The sequence below is a fragment of the Artibeus jamaicensis genome, unplaced genomic scaffold (assembly GCF_021234435.1).
Source record: "Artibeus jamaicensis isolate MK-2021 breed Jamaican fruit bat unplaced genomic scaffold, CSHL_Jam_final scaffold_584, whole genome shotgun sequence".
NCBI classification, from domain to species: Eukaryota; Metazoa; Chordata; class Mammalia; order Chiroptera; family Phyllostomidae; genus Artibeus; species Artibeus jamaicensis.
In genome coordinates this window covers 2,810,612-2,831,867 of record NW_026522048.1, presented here as the reverse complement: position 1 = coordinate 2,831,867, position 21,256 = coordinate 2,810,612, and the positions used below count along the sequence as shown (strand labels likewise).

At 39.4% G+C, this 21,256-nt stretch overlaps 1 protein-coding gene across 3 annotated transcripts in view; it reads right to left on the bottom strand.

Moving 5' to 3' along the window:
- KITLG (KIT ligand) overlaps positions 1-21,256 on the bottom strand; it is a 118,023-nt gene that overhangs the window by 64,920 nt on the left and 31,847 nt on the right. For all 3 annotated transcript variants that reach the window (XM_037128153.2, XM_037128150.2, XM_037128149.2), the window contains exons 2-3: positions 19,513-19,626; positions 9,260-9,322 (exon numbers count right to left, since the gene is read on the bottom strand). In XM_037128153.2, the coding sequence (XP_036984048.1) occupies positions 9,260-9,322; positions 19,513-19,626 (177 nt within the window). The remainder of the gene's footprint in view (positions 1-9,259; positions 9,323-19,512; positions 19,627-21,256) is intronic.

Genomic DNA, 21,256 nt, shown 5'->3' with positions numbered 1-21,256 from the left:
CCCCTAACCAGCCACCCCATTTTCTGATCCCTCATTCTCCTCCTGCTATCCCCTCAGCCACTTCTCCCTATGATTCCTCATCCCATTCCAAAACTCAACCTTTTCCCTCCTCATGAGACACTGTTTGGCCCAGAAAATCCAACCAAACTTTCAATGTCCTTTATAGGAAGTCCCAAATGGGAAAAAAAGGAACTATTCAATTCCATGTTCCTTTCTCATTCCAAGACTTAGCTCAATGCCAGGAGAATCTTGGTTCATTTTCTGAGGACTCCCAAAAATGTAAGGATGAATTTCTCAAACTAATCATCTCCCTTACTTAAAGAGATATTATGATTATCTTAACCAGATGCTGTAATGAGGATGAGTAGATTCTTAGAGCTGCTAGGGAAGTAGCAGATGAGGAAAATGCAACAAATACAATTAGACTCCCATGGGATGACCAATAACATCAGGAAACTTGTCAACTTTAACAAAATTAGAGAAGTCACACAAGAACCACAAGGGAATCACACTATCTTCCTTGGCAGACTTACTGAGTCCCTTCAACATAAATGTACAAACACATTGACTCTCTGGAAGGGCAAATCATTTTAGCTCACATGTTTATCACTCAGGCTTCTGCAGATATAAGAAGAAAATTACAAGAATTAGAGGTAGGAGCTGAGACTCCCTTTACCAAACTGGTGGAAAAAAATCACCAAAGTTTTTAATAATAGAGACTTAGAAGAAGAGTCAAACAGGGAGAAAAAGAAACCAGGAAGAATAAGAGAATAGAGAGGCAGACTCATATTCTTTTAGTGGAACAGGCTAAACTCTTCAAGGGACTTACTTCTCTCCCTCCTAAATCAAACAAGGGAAAGAGCTTTTCCCCTCAGACCCATCTGGCAACTGGAAGAGCCGGATCTAAGATAGGGGCTAACCAATGTGCTTATTACAAGGAAGAAGGCCACTGAAAAGGGGAGTACACCTCTCTTCTTGAAAAAAAGTAGATAAGAGAAACTACAAGAAAGGGGAACCAACTTCCTAGTGACCCCCTTGGACCAATGATATGCAACAGGCCTGTGAGCCCCTGCCAAAGATGAAATGATTATCACTTGCCTTGATTCTTGGGTGCAAATGAAAGTTGAGGGTAAGAGTTATTCACTTCTTCTCAGTACAGGGGGTACCTTCCTAGTCCTTCCTTTCAAAGTTGGTAACTTATCCTCTAAAACTTGCTCTATTATTGGTGTTAGTTTTCCTAAGATAAGCTATTTCACCCCGCTTCTAAGTTGTAATTTTAAATCATAGAAAGGAATACACTCTTTTTATATATTTCAAAATGTCTTGTTTGTTATTAGGCAGAGATATCCTCCACTAGCTTGGGACTAGGATTCTTCTAACTCCTAGAACACAGCCAAGACTGGAGAACAACTCATACAGCTCTCCTCCCTAATTAGTGTTTGAGAGCAATACCTCCTCCCTCTTTTCCTTCTTTGGGCAATTAGATCCAAAGGTATGGAACACTACTCAGCCAAGTCTCATTTTTCATGTTTCCCCCATTGAACTTCCTCTAAAATCAGGACCAAGTTATTTCTATATAAAACAATACTCACTGCAAAGAGAGGCTCTAGAAAGATTAAGGCCAACTGTAAAAAATCTCCTAGATGCCAAAGTTATCATCCCCTGCCAGTCTCCATGCAATACTCTCATTTCACCTGTATGAAAGCCCGGTGGTACTTATAGCTTTGTCTGGGCCCTCAGAGCTATAAGCAATGATGTTGTCCCAATCCATCCAATTGTGCCTAATCCTTACACTCTCCTCACACAAGTACCAGGAGAGGCTTCTTTCTTTTATGTTTTTGGATTTAAAAGATGCATTTTTTTTGTATTCCTCTCCATCCCTTATGCCAAATTTCTTTTTGTGCTCAAGTGGAAAAATGAGAGAAATAAACAGAACTCTGAACTTTGCTGGACCAGACTACCCCAGGGGTTTATAAATAGCCCACATGTATTTGGGAGGACCCTAAAAAGAGAATATAGGGAACTACAGTTCACCAACAGCACACTTCTACAGTTAGTATACTGTTTACTAACTGCTAGCCCTTCTTATGAAACCTCAAAATGAACACTTTTAAAACCTTAACATTCCTGGAACAGCATGGATATTGTGACTCTCCACAGAAAGCACAAATGTCACAAACCATTATTAAATATTTAGGTTTCCACAGAAAGAGAATGATTGACCCCAAGAGAAAGGAAGTCATCACCAATATTATTAGGCCAGCTACAAAAAGGCACTTATGAGAATCCAGTCCTGACTGGATTTTGCCACATTGGATTTCTAATTATGGCATAATAGCCCCAGGAGTTTTGGGACAAAGGTTAGAACCTACTTTTCAAAGCACCTTGATGCAGTTGCTAGAGGCTGGCGAGCCTGCCTTAGGGCAGTGGCAGGGACCTCCCTATTAGTAAAAGAAGCCTAAGCTAACTCCAGGCCAACCTACTGATGTCCTTATGCCATATCAGACTCAGGCAGTATTAGAAACGAAAGCAGATAAATGGATCATGGGAGGAAGAATCCTACAACAGCACAGCCTCCTGCTAGACCCTCAGTGAAATTGCCATTAAGATTTATAATACCCTGTACCCAGTTACCCCAATTCCTCTACTAGAGACAATTATATCCCTTACCCATAACTGTATTGATGTTATTAATGAGATATTTTTCTGTAGATCTGATCTACAAGATAACCCCCTACCTAACCCTGACCATACCTAGTTTACTGATGGCAGTAAACATCCAGGGATCAGAAAACTAGGATATGCCATTGTCTCCTTACATGAGACTATTTAGGCCCAACCCCTACCACCTAGTACTTCTGCCCAGAAGGCCCAACTAATTGCTTTAATTTGAGCCCTGGAGCTAGAGGAAAAAGAAGAGGTAAATATTTACACTGATTCCAAGTATGCTTTTCTCATCTTACATACCCATGCAGCAATTTAGGGGGAATGAGGTTTACTAACAGCTAAAAATTCTACCATTAAACATAAAGACCTCATCATTCATCTCTTAGATGCAGTTAACAGGCCTAAAGAAATAATCATTCTTCATTGCAAGAGACATCCAAGAAATGACAGCAATATAGCCATAGGAAATTCTAAGGCTCATAAAGAAGCTAAAATAGCAGCCCAATGACCTTTAACATTCCTGCCCACCCTACAACTGCCTCTCTTTCCAAAAATATCCACCTCTCTTACTGCTCAGATTCTGATCAAAAGTAGTACAAGAGCTACATTTAGAATTAAATCCCTCAGGATGGTATGCCTCAAACCAGGGTAAGATTCTAATCCCAACTATAGAGAATTATGAATGTCTTCTATCAAAGCATCCACTATGGGCAAGAGGCCTTCCATACTTTATTACAACCACCATTTCTAAATACTAACCTCCTTAACACCATTATGCAGGTAACCTGGGCCTGCCATTTATACCTCAGGAACAATCCTAAAACCCGTCCGCTGCCCCCATGACTACCTGCTGTCCAACATCAAGGGACCTACCTTGGGCCCTGGGGAGGGCTGGCAGGTGGACTTCACCACCATGCCCCCTTGCCAAGCATTCACATTTTTATTAGTCTTTATACATACATTTACAGGCTGAACTGAAACCTAAAGAAAGAGCCTCCGAGGTTTACAAACTACTCCTAAAGGAAATAATTCCTAGATTTGGCCTACCCCAATTCCTTCGAAGTGACAGTGGACGCTCCTTTACTGCTCAAGTCACTCAAGCCCTCACTTCAAACTTAGATATTAAATCCAGACTCTATTCCTTTTAGAGACCCCACGTCTCTGGAAAAGTCAAATGAGCAAACCAGTTTCTCAGAAGAACACTTCCTAAACTTTGCCAGGAAATAGGTTCTAAATGGTTAACCTTACTACTCATTGCCCTTATGACACTATAGGCCACATTGAGAACTATAATAAATAATAGCCTCTTTAAAGAAAATAGACTTCCAGGGAATCCAGGAAGCTCAGAGAGTCCCAAAGAAGTTGGACCCAAGAAGGAGCACACCAAGGCACATCATCATTACATTAGCCAAGATTAAAATGAAGGAGAGAATCCTAGACGTAGCAAGGCATAAGGGGACAGTCACCTACAAAGGAGTTCCCATCAGACTGTCAGCTGATTTCTCCAAAGAGACCTTATAGGCAAGAAGGGGCTGGAAAGAAGTATTCCAAGTCATGAAATACAAAGACCTACAACCAAGATTGCTCTATCCAGCAAAGCTTTAATTTAGAATGGAAGGACAGATAAAGTGCTTCTCAGATAAGATCAAATTCAAGGAGTTCATCATCACCAAGCCCTTATTATATGAAATGTTAAAGGGACTTACCTAAGAAAAAGAAGAAGATAAAAAAGATTGAACAGTGAACGGACAGCAAACTCACCGTTATTAAGAACCACACCTAAAACAAAAGCAAACTAAAAGGACAGCTGGATCAGGAGAGAAGCCACAGAAATGGAGATCACATGGAGGGTTAGCAACAGGGGAGTGGGAGGAGGAGAAGGGGGGGAGAAGGTACAGAAAATAAGTAGCATAGACAGTGGGGAGAAAATAGACAGGGGGAGGGCAAGAGTAGTGTGAGAAATGTAGAAGCTAAAAAACTTATGACACATGGACATGAACTAAAGGGGGTAATGAGGGGGGAGGGGTGTTCAGGGTGGAGGGGAATTAAGGGGGGAATGGAACAACTGTAATGACATAATCAACAAAATATATTTAAAAAAATGACTTACTGTCATCCTTTCCTCACTTCTGGCCTACTCTTCAACTTCGACACACAACAACAACTCAATCATATTATTAGTCTTAACAAATTCCAACAAGCCTTGCAGGCAGAAGTGGGGGACTAAATGTACGCTGTCCCGTAGAAGAACCAGTCTCACTATTCACCCTGGTGCTCTACTTCTCATTAAATACTGGCAAGAAGAAGGAACAAATAATCAATTAACTGAAAAATGGATAGGACCTTTCCAAGTCTTTTTAGCCTCTCCACCTGCTATTAAGGTATGAGAATATAACTCTTGAATTCATATTTCCAGTGTAAAGCTTTTTTTAATTACAGAGAACCCCTCCTTCTGAAAAAGAAGACAACACCCAATACTCCTGTGAACCTCTCAAATTTAAAGCTTCTCTTCAGAAAACAGATAAGGAACATGCTCTTCTTATTTATCCTATCTTCACTTTTTAGACAAACCTAGGGAGAAAGTACTATAACAATATGACCAAAAGGGGAGCCATTGAAAGACAACTCTCTAAGACTATGAGGGGCAATAACTGAGGGGGCAAATAGACAACTAAACAATGGCTGGGTACGCCACAGACATCCACAAGAAAAGAAATCTCTCTCTCCCCTTAGCCTATGCCGAGACTAGAATGGCAAATAACTCATCATTGGGTAGCCTCCCATCTTTTACTCTTAAAGAACGCTATATAGCCACACATTTCATACTAGTACAACCAACCGCCCCCTCTAAATTCAACCACTTGTTTTTATACAGCCTCTTCCAAGCATGAACCTTTTCATCCCAATGCTTCTATCTTGGTTTATTCCACACAGGCCATGCCAATGGCCTATGTCACTTTACTCACACTCTGGCAATTAACTTTAGATAATGGTTCCTATCTAACTCTTCCTTTTGCACTGACACTGAACCTTATGTAGGACACATCCACCACCACCTGTGCCCCTGAAGGTCGAGCTGTCTTATGTCAATATTCCTCCCAGATATGTAAGAGCTCTGTCTGCCCTATAGCCACCAGATATTTGGCAACTCAATGTCTAAGCCCCTATCTTATTTATGGACAATGAACCCTAGGCCCTATCATTCCAGATTAAATATGTACAATCATACAAAACACATGTTCAAACACAAAGAGGTTTATTAGACAGAATCCTCTCCTGGGGCAGAAAAAGATTTACCTCTTTCATCATTTGGGCAAGTTACATTGAACATGAATTCATTTTGTCCAACCTTACTGCCAAATTAGAAAAATTGTTTAACAAGATAGGAGGAGCTTTAAAGGAAATGCAAATATCTTTAGACTTGATAGAAAATGTTATTATATAATAGAATAGCCCTTGATTATCCCTTAGCCTCAGAAGGCAGTGTTTGTACAATCATTAACATCATCTATTGCACTTAGATAAACAACTCAGCTAAGGTTGGCACTCATGTACTGAATTCCTAACCATGCCTCTTGGTTAAAAACTCTCTGAGGAACCCAATTACTGACAGGACTGGTAAATAACTCCTTAGACCAAACATGGAGACAATGGTTATGGTCTCTCTTCTTGCCCATTTTAACTCTCCTTCTTATAGGGCTCTGTATTCTAATTTTTGGCCCAAGCATCCTACAGTATCTAAAAAGTTTCAGTAACTCCAGGATTCTGGCCACCCAGGAAAAAAAGCATGATCCCACATGATTTGTAACGACTTCCTACTTCGAACTAACCCACTGGACTAGAAAGGGAAGAAGCTTCTACTCACTAAGACACACCTAAGATCCTTCCTAGCAGGAAGTAACTGCAGAAGAAGAGACCACCACCCCTTAACCCTATAAAGATTGATGAGTACGAAATCTCTTTGGGGGAAATGAGACAGAAGAGGGAAAATTAATTGCTGCCAACCCATAAAGATATAGGAATTTTGTTAAGAAACACAAGATAAACAACTATCTTTTCTTGAACTTAGTCACAGGGCTTAAAGGAAAAAAAGCAAGACTACAGGCACACTGTGTATGTAATTTGAAGAGTATATGCCAAAACACAAGGACCGTTCTGCCCTTAATGCTAACTTGAACTCTGACAAACAAGACCAAGGTGCACCGGTGGGGAGAAGACAACAATGACCATTCCTCAGCACTCCATAGTCATGGAAACCTGCGCCAAAATGGAGGAGCCTACCCCCACCCCCTCACCCCCAATCGAGGGCCTGAACACTCACATGCAGGCGTGATTCTCTGGTTCTGATCCCCAGAGCTTCTACCCTTTGAAGGGCTGAAATGAACCTTACTTTCATTATTGGTACTCCTGATCTACGTTCTTTTATTTGGGGAGACAAGAACCCAAAGTGTTTCCTGTTTGGTTCAGTAACACTTAACATTAGATGCTTCACTAAGTACGCTCTCTCCAATTAGTGTAATTATTTAGACAACAAAATTCTGTAACCCAGGGTTAAGTCACATGACCTGAGGTTTCTTTTTAAGTTGGTTATAAAGATGTATAACCTTTGGTAAAATACTTCTGGATTGTGAACCGCAGTGTGTCATTTGTAAAACAGGAGTCACCTCTGCTATCCTGTGTCCTTCACAGGGTTTTTCTAATCAGCCAAAGAGACAAATTGTGAAATCATTATGACATATGTGAAATCATTATGAAAGTGGCCAGATTACTTCTCTGCAATTATTATTAAAGATTCTGAACATAAGGCTAAATTGACACATATCTGCTTCCTAAAGTATCTAGTGAAGTGTGTGTCCATAATTTTTCCTAAACAAATACCGCCTGAGTAACTGAATGACCAGCTTGATTAACTTTCAGGATGCTCTGGTTTTACATTCCCATCTCCAGAGAACTGCCCCTAATTCAACAGGACAGACATGACCTAGACTTGAGGATAACTGGTTCAACATGAAGATGCTTGTTCAAAGGAGTTCTAAGGAACTTTAGACAGTTCATGCTAAAAGTATTACTTTACTAGTGAAAAGAAATATGCCTTTGGCACTCTCTTTAACTACTAACCTTGTAGTCTTTGAAAAATGTTTTAGGCACAAGCAGTTAGTAATGTGCTTAACATACTTAAATTGGTAATAATTTTAATTGACTCATCCACAAAATTACCCAAAGCCTAAGACAACTTGCACAAGGTGAATGTGTAATAAATACTTAGTAAATTAAAGAAAGGTGTCTACTTGCAGAGTAGAGTAACCCAGATGGTTTTAAGTGAACTCAATACAATACAGTAGTTAAAATGAATCCACATTTTTTTATATCCACATTTTTTATATCCAACACTATTTATATCTCAAAGGCATGCTACAATATAAGCAAGTCACAAAGTGGTATACACAGTATATAATGGTATGAAAATATGAAAATATGCAAAAATAATATCTGATGTATGGATGCATGGTTTGCAGTAAAACTCTAAGAGCATGAGGGCTGCTGTGCCCTGTCCTGCCTCACACAACTCCAGGGGAAGCTGCACTCATGCCAAGTCCTAAAAACATGCCTTAGAACAAAATATTGCAGCTCAGAATCTTTGTGCCTAAGAGAGAAATTATCCATAAGAAACAAAGTCGAAGCTAATGGACATAGAAAAAAGGAATACAGGAAATTTAGTTATATTTATAATGTTTCCTTATTTAAAAATATATTTGAAGCCAATATTACACTTGGTCAGGTTTGACAAACTATGTGATGAATACACCAGCATTTCATTTCCTATCCTTAAAATATCTCTTCTTATATAGTTATGATACTATATAATGAAAAATAATTATAATTTCTTGGTTATAATAAGAAAGAGGTATTTGTAATCATAGCCTCATATTTTTGTGGTAAGGTTCTAAGAATCTATCACATTGTTAATAAATTCAGAGATAAACTATTTTGTGTTCTCAAATTAAAGAGAGAAAAGACTTATATGAGACCTTTTTTGATTTCTTATTTTTTATTGTATTTATTGGGGTGATATTGGTGTGCAAACCATACAGGTGTCAGGTGTAGAACTCAACAAACCATCATCTGCACACTATATCATGTGCCCATTGCCCCAAGCAAAGTCTCTCTATCTCCATGTTCAGCCCCCTTTGCCCACCTCCACCCACCCCACATCTCCCTTTCCCTCTGGCCATCACCACACTGTTGTCTGTGTCTATGTGTTATGTATATATGTTTTTTGGCTAATCCCTTTCACTTTCTTGCATCCAGTTCCCCCTCCCTTCTCAGACCTTTTCAAGTATAAAAAGGCTTTACATAATTTTACACTCAAGTCTTTTTGGAGAGAGGCTAAAGAAAAAAGAGAAATTTGTGGCTAGCTCCAAGTTAGTGGCTAGCTCCTAGTGAATAAAATGACCTTATTCACTTTGGGAGTACAGGTTCGGGAGACAATCAGCAAACTTCTAAATGTCAGATAATATCCTGTATCAATAAGATGATTCCATCTCTTTTATCAGCTACTAAAATGAAACTTAGCAATGTACAGTTTACATACCAAAATGTCCATCCCGGGGACATACTTGAGGGTTATTTTGTAGTCTTTTGGAAGATTTCCCACCTACAGAGACCAAATAAAAGGAAGAAAATCTGTAAGACAAGCCATACATATCAATTAATATGTTGTTTTACACAGCATTTTTCTATATTTACATATATAATGATTTTTTGTTCTTGATTTCCCTTTGTAATCAAAGCAATTTCCAAAAATAAAGTGATAATACAAATCTTTTGGACTCCAAATTCAGTTATGGAAGTTTTGGAAACATGATCTGAATTGCAATTTCCATCTGTGGCCTTGGAATTCCCTTCCTGTATTATTTTTCCCACTAGTTCCAACATATAATTAGCAATACATTTTTTGGTCATGGTTCTCAAAGTAAAATGTCAACATTACCAGGGAACCTATTTGAAATGTCAATTTTCAGGCATACCAGGCATACAGATTCTCACTCAACAACTCCCCAGATGACTCTGACGAGTGCTCTAGTTTGAGAAGTGCTGCTCTACTTCTGGTCAGGATGGCAGTGTAGGCAGACATGGCTCGCCTCTTCACACTACTGCACCAAAACTACAACTAAAATATAAAACACCCATCACTCAGAAGTGTAAGAAATCGAGTTGGATGGAACTCTGACAACTATGGAATTAAAGAAACCATCTCTTTCCAGACTGGTAGAAGGGGCACAGATGCAGAATGGGCTGGTTTCTCATCCACGTGTGGTAGATAAAAATTCAGGAGGGAGATCTCAAGTGTAGGAAATCCCAGCACCACACCAGACCTCACAGCCCAGAGTTCCAGGACCAGGAGGGTAAGTCCCCATAACTTCTGGCTGCAAAACCCAGCAGGGATTGAGTCAGTGGAAGAAACTTCTGGAGCCCCAAGTAGTCCCTCTTAAAGAATCCACACACAGACTTACTGACTCAGACTCACTCTTTCTGAGCTCCAGCACTGGGTTAGCAGCTTGAAAGGCACCAGTGGCACACAGGGAGAAATTGGCCTTTGCATGAAGGTGAGCAGAGGCCACTGTCCTTTTCTAAACTCTACTCTCACAGAGCTTGCAAGCTGCCATATCAAAGATTCCATCAACCTGGTAACACTGTTTGACCTGCCTTAGACATCCTCAGAAACTCTGTCAACTCTACTTATGGACCAAACTACTTTTCCATATGAATCACTGGTGTTGGTTCATGCTTTACAACTTCCTAAATCCTCTCAAAGAAGAAACAGGTGGCCCCAGTGAGCCCTAGGCCCAGCACTAGCAGCAGCCAGCCTAGATTCACAGCTTGGCTTTGCCTAGGAATCCCCAAGCCCAGCACAAGTAGCAGACATCTCAGTCTCCTCTATAGATCATACATGGTGACCTCAGGCAGAACACAGGCCAGGGTTGACCTTGGCCTACACCATCTGGGAAACCCCAGAGCTTGCACACCCAGTGGACAACTATAGACCAAGTTGGAGCATAACCACCCTGCCCTTACACCACTGATCCTCTACGGAAGGTGGAGGTTGGTAGTCAGTGGTCACAGCCAGTTTTTGCAGCTGACTGGCCTGGGTAAATCTATCTTATTTACCTGACGACAGCTACCAAGACTCAACTGCAATGGGAGGGTGTACTCAGCCCACATGAAGGGCACACCTCAAGTACTCAGCTTGAGTGATAGGGGAGGCTGTGCCACTGGACCCTACAGGACACCTACTACATTACACCACACTTCCAAGACACAGAATCAAAGCAGCTCTACCTAATACAGAAACAAACATAGGAAGGCTGCCAAAATGGGAATAAAAAACATGGCCCAAATGAAAGAACAGATCAAAACTCCAGGAAAAGAACTAAACAAAATGGATATAAGCAATCTATCAGATGCAGAGTTCAAAACACTGGTTATAAGGATGCTCATAGAACTCAGTGAGGATGTCAACAGCATAAAAAAAGATCTAGTCAGAAATGAAGGATACACTAATTAAAATAAAGAACAAGTTATAGGAAAACAACAGTAGAGTGAAAAAGAATCCAAAAAAAATAAAGATAGTGTAAGGAGCCTTTGGGACAACTTCAAGCATTTTAACATTCACATCATGGGGTACCCAGAGGAGAAGAAAATAAAATTGGAAATCTATTTGAAAAAATAATGGAAAGAAAACTTCCCTAATCTGGTGAAGGAAATAGACATGAAAGCCCAGTAAGCACAGAGAGTCCTAAACAATATGGATGCAAAGAGGCCCACTCCAAAACACATCATCATTAAAATGCCAAAAGTTAAAGATAAAGAGAGAATCTTAAAAGCAGCAAGAGAAAAGCAGGTAGTTACCTAAAGGGGAAGTCCCATAAGACTGTCAGCTGATTTCTCTAAAGAAACTTTGCTGGAAAGGACTGGCAAGAAATATTCAAAGTAATGATAAGCAGGGACCTACAGCCAAGATTGCTCTACCATGGGAACGTAAAGTACAATAACAGGAAATGGAGTAGCCAAAGAACTTATATGCATGACCACTTAGCATGAACAATGGTATTGGGATTGCCTGAAGGAGAGGGATTGTTGGGAGGAGGGAGGCAAAAGGAAAAATTGGGATAACTGTAATATCATACTCAATGAAATGTAATTTAAAAAAAGAGAAGTACTGTTCTACATTGTTCTTAGAAAAAAATGTCAGCAAAACTTCAAAAGAATGTTACTTATGTGATGAAGATGCTTTCTAACTTAAATATTTTAGAAAAATTCCATTCCATGATGTAACTTAATCCACTTACCTAGGACTGAACATTGGTGATGCCTCAAATATTACCTAGTTTCTTTTAAAGGTTTAAAAAATATATCTAATATATTTTCATCAGCCATTGTAGCACAAATTGAACAATCACCTGGTTGGGAACCAGGGAATTTGAAACAGATCTAAACTCTTTACTTTGATGTCTCCCATCTGTAAATCAGAGATAAAAATACCCATGTCATCAATAATCTTGAACTGAGCTAAAGGAATGTGTCAAACACAAAATAAACACTCAGTCTGTATGAAGAGGTATATTGGCAACTGACTTCCAAGTATACAGAGTTCTGGGTTCTCATATCCTTTCCTATACACATAGCACCAGCTCTTCCATCCCATTCTTCTAGCACTGTTAAAATTTCCACCTGAATAACATAGCTAAAAATTGATATAGCTCATTGGGTCTTAAAATAATATGCAATATAAAAAATAGATTTTGCACTGTTAGATCTTTAGTGGATCTACACTGCTTTTGCAGACTTACTTTCCCTCACCTTGTCTCTAAAAACTTTACTGTTTCCCACAGTAAGCTAGGATTTTGTACATGTTTGCTGCACTAGGTCATCTCTGACAAATCTTCCAATAACACAATCCAGGTTTCTTTTTGGCCTTGCAATTGTTCTGGAATCTGAGAACAATTTTGGTGAGAAAAGAATCCAGGCAAAAGCATGGGTATAGTAGACACTTGAACAACTCAGGGGTTAAGGGCATCAGCCCCCATTAGGTTGAAAATTCATATTTAACTACTAGTCAGCCCTCCAGATACACAGATTTCCAACTGTGGAATGAACATATGTAGAGGAAGGGGAGCCAAGGTAGTAAGTGAGTCCACTGTGCTTACTACCATTCTACTTCCAGTGGTACCAGGTCACACACCCATCTCAGCTTTGAGCCTAAAACCAAATATTTACAGTGTCAGGCACTGTGCTCATTAAGGACTTATGCTGCATGATCGCATCCAATCCTCAGACCTATTTGACATATTATCTGTATTTCACAAATGAACAACTGGAGGGTCAGAGAGATGAAGGAACTTGACTGAGGTCACACAGCTATTGTGTGTTAAGACTGCACTACAATGCAGGCCTCTGAAAGCAAAGCCTCCCTTTCCTCTTAGCTCCAGTACATATTTTCATCTACTTTCTGCAAATTTGTCCTGGGCATTTTTCACTCACAAGGCCCCCCCAATGTAGTAGATGCCTTGCTGCTTATAGAAAACGTGTCTGGGCTGCCATAGAAGGTGATGTATTTAATGTAAGAGTTACACTCTTGCTTTTTATACTTAATTTTCTTCCTCTCCCACCATGCATTCATACTTTGTTTGGTCTTTTGGATTTTTACCACCATCTTTAGAAAGAAAAATGACTTGGTTATGATATGTAAGCCCCGGTGGCAAAGATATAGCTGACGCCTTTGCAGATATAAAAGCCAAATCAGATTGAGCCGCAATATTTTTTCATTATGAATCAACAATGTAAATTAAAGTCATTCCAGATGGAGACACATGGCAATAGTGGCAACTATTCTGAACAATCTAGCCCTTCTTTTATGCAGAACTTACATAATCAAAAAACACAGAATTGATCAAATTAGTATTTAGAAAACTCAGAACCTGAATTTATACACCTAAAGAGCAGAGAAAAATGTAAGGGATTTTGTGGCCAATTCCATTTTATTAGTAACATATTAAAAATGGTTCAAAGAAGTCAGGGGAGCCTTACAAAATGTTATCTGCCCAACCCACATTGGAATCTCCACACCGTACCACTTGGAAGGTGTATAATAATAAAGTAATTTCTGCATTAAACTGATTTAATGATTGCTGATAGGACTGAAAAGTAACAGTACTTTTTAAAAATTTATTTATTTTATTTATTTTTTATTGTTGTTCAATTACGTTTGTCTGCATTTCCTCCCCACCACTCTCCCCAACCCCAGCCAAACCCACCTCCCTCCCTTGCTTCCACCCTCCCCCTTGGTTTAGTCCATGTGTCCTTTATAGTAGTTCCTGAAAACCCTTCTACCTACTGTCCCCTCCCCGCTCCCCTCTAGCTATTGTTAGATTGTTCTTAATTTCATTGTCTCTGGTTATTTTGTTTGCTTTTTTCTTTTGTTGATTATGTTCTAGTTAAAGGTGAGATCATATGATATTTGTACATATGGTATGGTATACAGAAAAGTGACAGTACTTTTGAAAAATGCTTTACAATTAATATGAAGTTTTCATATATATTCTTGATCACATCGCCATGAGACATATACCATTAAGCCTACTAGACAGAGGTAGACCTGTAGGCTCAAAGAGCTTAACTGGCATCTCACCAGGAGTTCCTGGGAGAGGCAGGATGTAAACCCTGGCTCTCTGTGCCAGTACCAGCACAGTTACCTCTCCCCTTCATTATTACTTCCTTGGCTTGCATTGGCTTCTTCCCAGTGATATTTGGGAGAGAATTTAGGAAGTCAAGCTGTAGGTTTTTATGTTCAGTTCATGAATATTATTATTATTTCTAAGCATTATGGTATGTTGAATAGCATTCAGAAAGCACAGATAATCTTATGATAACCCAGCTCTGATGGCTGCTGATCATTGCGGAAAGTTCATTAGGGCAGAGGGAGCCTTTGGCCTGGAACCTGGAAGGCCTTCCTTCGAAGCAGTTAGTTTGCTGTAGGAGTCACAGCACTGATGTCGGGAACACGGCTCAGGCTGGGTCCAGGCCCTGCCACATGCTAACTCAGACATCTAAGGCAAGGAACTTGATCTACTTTAGGTTCGATTTCCATGTGTGTTAAAGGAAATCATAATAGAATATAGCTAGTGGATTTGCAAAGACTAAATGAGATTTAAATGCCACATTTAAATACTGAGTGCTTCAGCATGGCTGGGGTAGCCACCTGCCTCGAAGTATTTTGAGAAAGACAAATAACCACTCAATAGATACTTAAAAAGGTTCTTAAAAATCAGTAAAGTCACCTTTAATTAAATTCCTCCAGATAAAGGAAAAACGTCATTACAAATGAGGCCAACAGAATGAAGAAGTAAAACGGAAACTAATTCAAATAACCTCAAATGTCTGGACTCCTCCTTTCATTAACACAGTCATGAAAAGATGCAGCCTCACTGTTGTCTAGATACAAGTTTCTAGTTTGGTTCATCCTCTCCCCAGGTCCTTGAGCCTTAGGTAGTTCTGCATTTGCCATCTGAAAGCCTTGCTGCATTATTTTAGAAACAAAGCAAAACATTCTATAAATAGATGAACTGTTGTGCTGAGCAAACATGCCAGAAGGATTTCAGATGAAAACCATGAGGACCATGAGGGTAGAACAAAATGTCCAAGAGGAAATTTTTAAAGATATGACAGTAAAGTCCTAAGTCATATGCTTCTGTGACATGAGAGCCACCACAAGCAAACAAACTTAAGGTTTGTGGGCAGAGCACAAGTTGCCACCTAATGCAAAGGAGGAACTGGCAGAGAATGCAAAAGATTGATTGGAGTTGAAGAAATTACTGTGGGTACAAGGCAAAAATGTATGTTCAACCCACTTTCTTTCCTGCAAATACCAGTTACCAAGATTTGGCCTGCAAAGTAAATTTCTCTCATTATACAGAACCTCTTTTAGTGAAGACGTCTCTGAATTATTCCAAAAGATGCAACCTCAGAAAGTATCATATGGAATAAAAGAATTTCTGAGCTAAAGAGGGCCTCCAGAGTTATCTAATTTAGTAGTTCTTGTCTTTTCAAGGGGTCAGAAGCTTCTCTGGGAAGCAGACGAAAGCCAGGCAACCTCTTCTCAAAAATTCACATAAGGCATACAGAGGTATAATTTGGAGTTCCATCTTGCAAAGGTTTGAAGTTTAAAATCCTACATTAAGAACTATTGATCATGCTCTTCTTGTTCTTTATTTTAAAAGCCAGAAATTGAATCCTGGAAAAATTCAGGGATTTATTTGTCTAAGGTCACCTAGCTAGGTCTTAGCTGAATGGGTATTCAAACAGCCCCATGGGCTTGAGGTCAAGATGCTTCGCCTCACTGTTCTTTGGAGAGAGGCAGTGATTCTCTATACTCTTAAAACTTAAAAGTCACTAATGTTGCTGTTGGAATTAGTAAAATTAATGAATTTTAGTTTAAGGATGGGAACACAGATTCTTTTCAAGCATGAAACAATCCATAAGAAGAAATATGGCCTAAGCAGTCCTGGGACATCTGCAAATCACTATCACCTGGGCTGCTAGTTGGAAATGTTAAGGTTGCTCCACCCCATATCCACAAGGGGAGATTCAGTATTTTGAGGTGGGGCCCTGACAGGTATGCTTTTAATAGATACCCTGAGAGATTGTATGTAGCTGTTCTTTTAGTAAGTACCCTAAGAGATAGGCCTCAAATCATACCCCACAAGCACTGGTTTAAAGCAGTCACTTTCAATTATTTTTCCTGTTTGATTCTGTTTTCTCATTCAGCAACCCAGACACGTAGGTAGAAGCAGAGTGACTGGTGGGCCCAGGAGCCCCTTTGAGAACCACTGTGCTAGAAGACACAACTCTGCAAATAGCACCAGGAGCTCACCTTCAACACTCGTGGGACTCAGTTTCCTTACTTATAAAATAGTTTGTATATAATGTCTCTACATTCCTTTTCAGCTCTGGTATCCTATGATCACTCAAACCAGTGATCTGGATGATCATTAACATCATCACTAATAGCTAATTATTTAGCAGGTACTCACTATGTTCCCAGTCCCTCTGTGAGGTAAAACACTATTAATTGATTATACTAATGAGGAAACCAAGGCACAAAAAAGTTATGTGATAATAACTGGGGTAGAATTATATATGCATTCTCTTACTTAATCTAACCCCCAAACTGGCAACTAGGAACTGCAATTTAGAAAGGTAGTTACTTATTGAAGGTCAGAGAACTCGGATTTAAAACTCAGGTCAGCTTGATTCTGAAATCCATTCTCTTAACCAATATATTCGCATAGGTTAGGTTCGATGTTATACCATGAGATCCTTTGAATGGCATGTATTTATGTGTTGTTTCTGTGTGCTAGTGATATGCATTCATATGTTCATAGGGAAGTTAACCTCCCACTTTGAGATCAGAAATTATTTTATATGTTCCTGTTTCCTGTTCTATGAATACAGGCTGTGCATTATGTAGGTCTTTATTCAGGTAGAAGTGATCTTCTGAGTTCTATTTTTTATTAACTTGACTTTTTCAATAATCTGAAGTAAATATGCTAATTTCACTAGATCAACTCTTGAAATCAAAAAAAATTTTCCCTGAGTCAGCTGCTAGAAGGGAAATAAAACCCCCTTTCAGTGTAATGATTTCACTGTTGTCCTTGGGGCAAGGAATTCTATTTTAGTGTCAATATTAATAAGCATCCCTTTCTGAGCACTTTTCTCTTTAGTGCTTCTCGCCATTTCCATTGTATCCACACACAGGTAACAGAGTGAAAACAAGCAGGTGGTTAAAGACAAGGGTGGAAAATCTAGGAAGGTGCTTATCATACCTACCTATGCCACTTGAAAATACTGATAGGAATTTTCACAGGACGTGGTGCTCATTAAGTAGTCCTCCTCAAACACTTAGCAAAAAGTAATTTTTCTTAAATACCATGTTACTCTTGGATATGCTTGGCCTGTGGTCAGATACACCATCACCTTCCAACTCTGCTTCATTGCCCACATATTTGGAATTGCTCCCCGGGATGACAGCAGGTCTCTCCAGCCCGTTCTCAGCCCCACAACTGTTCTAGGGGCCCCACGAGAGCTCATTTACCAAGTCATGACCAATTTAAGATATGTTGGAGACTCATATTAATCTGACATCCATTTAAATCTATACAACATAGATAATACTAGTCAACAAAAACTGAGATGAAATCAAAGGTAAGACACTTTGGTCTCTAAGGTTTGACAAAAGAGACCCTCTACAGCAGTTCTTAAACTTCCCTTCAGAAATGTCCCAAAAACATAGATGTCTGGAGCCCTTCCTCAGCCCTATGGCATCACCAGGGCCCCAACACCTGAAATTTTAATAAACACCACAGGTGCTTACAATTCTTCCCACAGTGAAGCACATCCTTACTTCCTTCCTCAGACAAACATTTAATGACTGCCTTCTACCAACATGAAATTTAGAATATGACCATACATTTTCTCTTTAATATAATTTCTTGGGTCATGAACTAATAAGCAATTTGAAGAAAAGGACAAGGATCTGTTTTTTTTAATCCCTCTTCCTCCCCCTCCATCGCTATACTCAATACTGACCGGGCATATGGTAAGCAAGTGTTTCACTGCTTGGGTCCCCCAAATAAAACACGTTACTACATATTCAGGTGTTGCATCAAAGAACACTTTTAAACCTACCCCCTCTGGATGTCCTTCTAAGAAATCTGCATAAATCATGTGTGCGTGTCTGTGTATGTGGGTATGTGTTCCGAGTTCTGCACTGAGGCTAAGCTAGCAGGACTCTTGACCATAGCATTGAACTTCTGTTTTGAAGTTCAGCTGTGAACCCAATGTAAAATCTATAAACCGGGAAATGTATATCAAGAGTGCAAAAGATAAATATGCCAACTGTTACTTTTCTACCTTTTCTATATGTTATGGGAACCCTCATTTCTTTCTTAGCCTCACATCACCTCTGTTCCCTAAACAGCATTCAAATAACTAAGTGCCCTTGGCCATTTTGAACCAGGAACTTAACAAATTCTTGTCAAATGTTGTTCATCCAGAAACCACACTCTATAACTCAAATGAGCACATAAAATCTCCCTGAGAACGTCACAGTTGGGAACAGTGCATTCCATTCTATATGTGGCATTATGTCCTCTGCATCTGTGGTCTGCACTTTAAGAGAAGCCTGGCACGAAGCCACAATGCCCAGAGGCACCAGTGAGATAAGGCTTGTGCTGAGGGGAGAGTTCCAATGTAACAAATGGGGGAGACGAGGCTGGTCAACATTTCAGCAACAAATCCCTCTTTCGGCTACGTTCAGTGAGGGAGCAAACGTGCCCCCACGTGCGACAGGGTCTTCCAGCTGCTGGAAAGGGGAGAATGGCCGTCTCGGATCCCCTCTGGTTAGGCTTGCTGGAGAAAGGCAGGAGGGCACATGGAGGGGAAGTAAGATACACTGCGGAACCCACTAAAGAGCTGATGGGAAACAAGCTGGCACAGGCACATCGGCACTCGGGGAACTCTCCGGCTTCCTTCACTACCTGTGAAGGAGATGAAAAGACCAGCAAAGAAACAATTCCAATGCAGCCCCGTGCCATGGGCCACATTTACCAGCAGGTTCCCTGTGACCTTGAGTATCTTCCTACCTGCGTTCTCTGTAAGCCCTTTACTTAACTCAATGATTTCTTTCCTTGTCTTAGAAAAACATCAATTTGGAGTGAGAAGAAATGAAATCTTTTTGAAAAAGCTTAAGAAAAAGAGTCACCACCATGGAAAGCATTCCTTACTTACCAGTTTTGTAACGTCCTTCACATCATCAGTGACCCGGTTCATGCAGATTCCTGTAGTTCTGACGGGAGGATTAAAGAGGAGCAGTTGAAGATAAATGCAAGTGATAATCCAAGTCTAAACGGAAAGAGAAAAACTGCTGGTGACCATCAGTGCACATCTGTGATCGCTTAAACTATTAACATCTTATGCGTTAAAGAGGAAAAATGCAATTTACCAACTTTTTAAAATGTTATTGGCTTTCATACAATTAAATGCTGATCATTTAACTGTACTGATCAAAGTTTTAAAAAATTCTCAGTTAAATATGGTTTGGATTTTTCACTTCAATGACATTATTGTTAACTTTTGTCAAAAGTTTTCTACAGCCTATTTCTAAGAGCAACTAGAAATAACTTGTAGTCACATGTGAAGGACTTATCACTTAAAGTGTTTTCTAAAAATTAGGGAATGGATTAAATTCATACCTGAAGGTGGCAAATGAAACTTTCTCTACTCTAAGGGTGGATTGTTTGGCAAACAGCAGTATAACCCTGAGCCGTCTTTTAATCCAATAGTACACAAACTCCAGTGAGGTAGGGAGATATACTTTTAGATCTAGGATAGAATTGAACCTAATTTGTGAGAAATCAAAAGAATCATAGTTTTGAATCAAAGCTTTTTAGCTAGTTAATATGAAAAAATATTTCCCTAGTCCATAAGAAGACATTCTTGAGCCCTGCCATGAAGTAATCTCTCTCACACACACACTCACACTCTTTGAAAAGAACACTTCAAACCATGTATTACAGTTGCTTTTATGCTTGACTTATATTTTCCTATTATACTATACTTTAAGTTTTTAAGAAATTGGGCATCTGATTTTTTTTCAGTATCCTTACAACATGACACAACACCTTGCATCTATCTAAAATACTCGTAGTAAAATAAATATTTTGCTGGACGAGACAGTGATCAAGGTAAAAATAGTCTAATGCTTCAACCAGAATACTTATGTATTGTATTGAACACATATTATGAGACAGGGGCCATACCAGTCATAGAGCAATAAAGGTGATGGAGCTGCCCTTGAAACTCAGAGGCAGGTAAATAAATAACACCCACCCTGTGTGATCAATGCTTTGGAAACACAAGGGAGGAAACAATTAATCAATTAATCTTAAGGGGGAGAACCTGAGGCAGGAAGGCAGTGCCAAGAAAAGCCAGAGAGAAAATGTGACTCTGGCTGGATTTTGGAGGACAAGGAGGAGTTTGTAAGATTTGACGAGAAAAGGAGGACAATTTCAGGACAAATGAACGGCATGAGCAAAGCATGGAGATGCAAAGATATTTCAAAATGTAAGAGACCTTTTATTAGTAACATCTGTCTGTGGTGACTTAAAATTACAAAAGCCTACTCGTGCATCGATTGAAATCTCTCCTACTTTATGTAGCTAGCCATGTATTAAAAGAAACAAGATTATTGTTTTAATTAATTTATGCAAGATAACTAGATATTACACCATTGTACCAAATGATAATAATCATTTAGTAAAATTTCTAAGACTACAATGTTACTGACATAGATAATAGTGGCTTGTAAGCAAAATTAAAAGCCTTTTATTGTTTTACTATCGTGATCTTTTAGCAGTAATCCTGCTTAGTTTTGTTTAAGGCTATTTTGAGCACTATGGAGTCACACTCTTTATACTACCATCTCCTTTGGACCAAAATGAAGACTAAATTGTGTGAGAAATTTGTTTGGGGG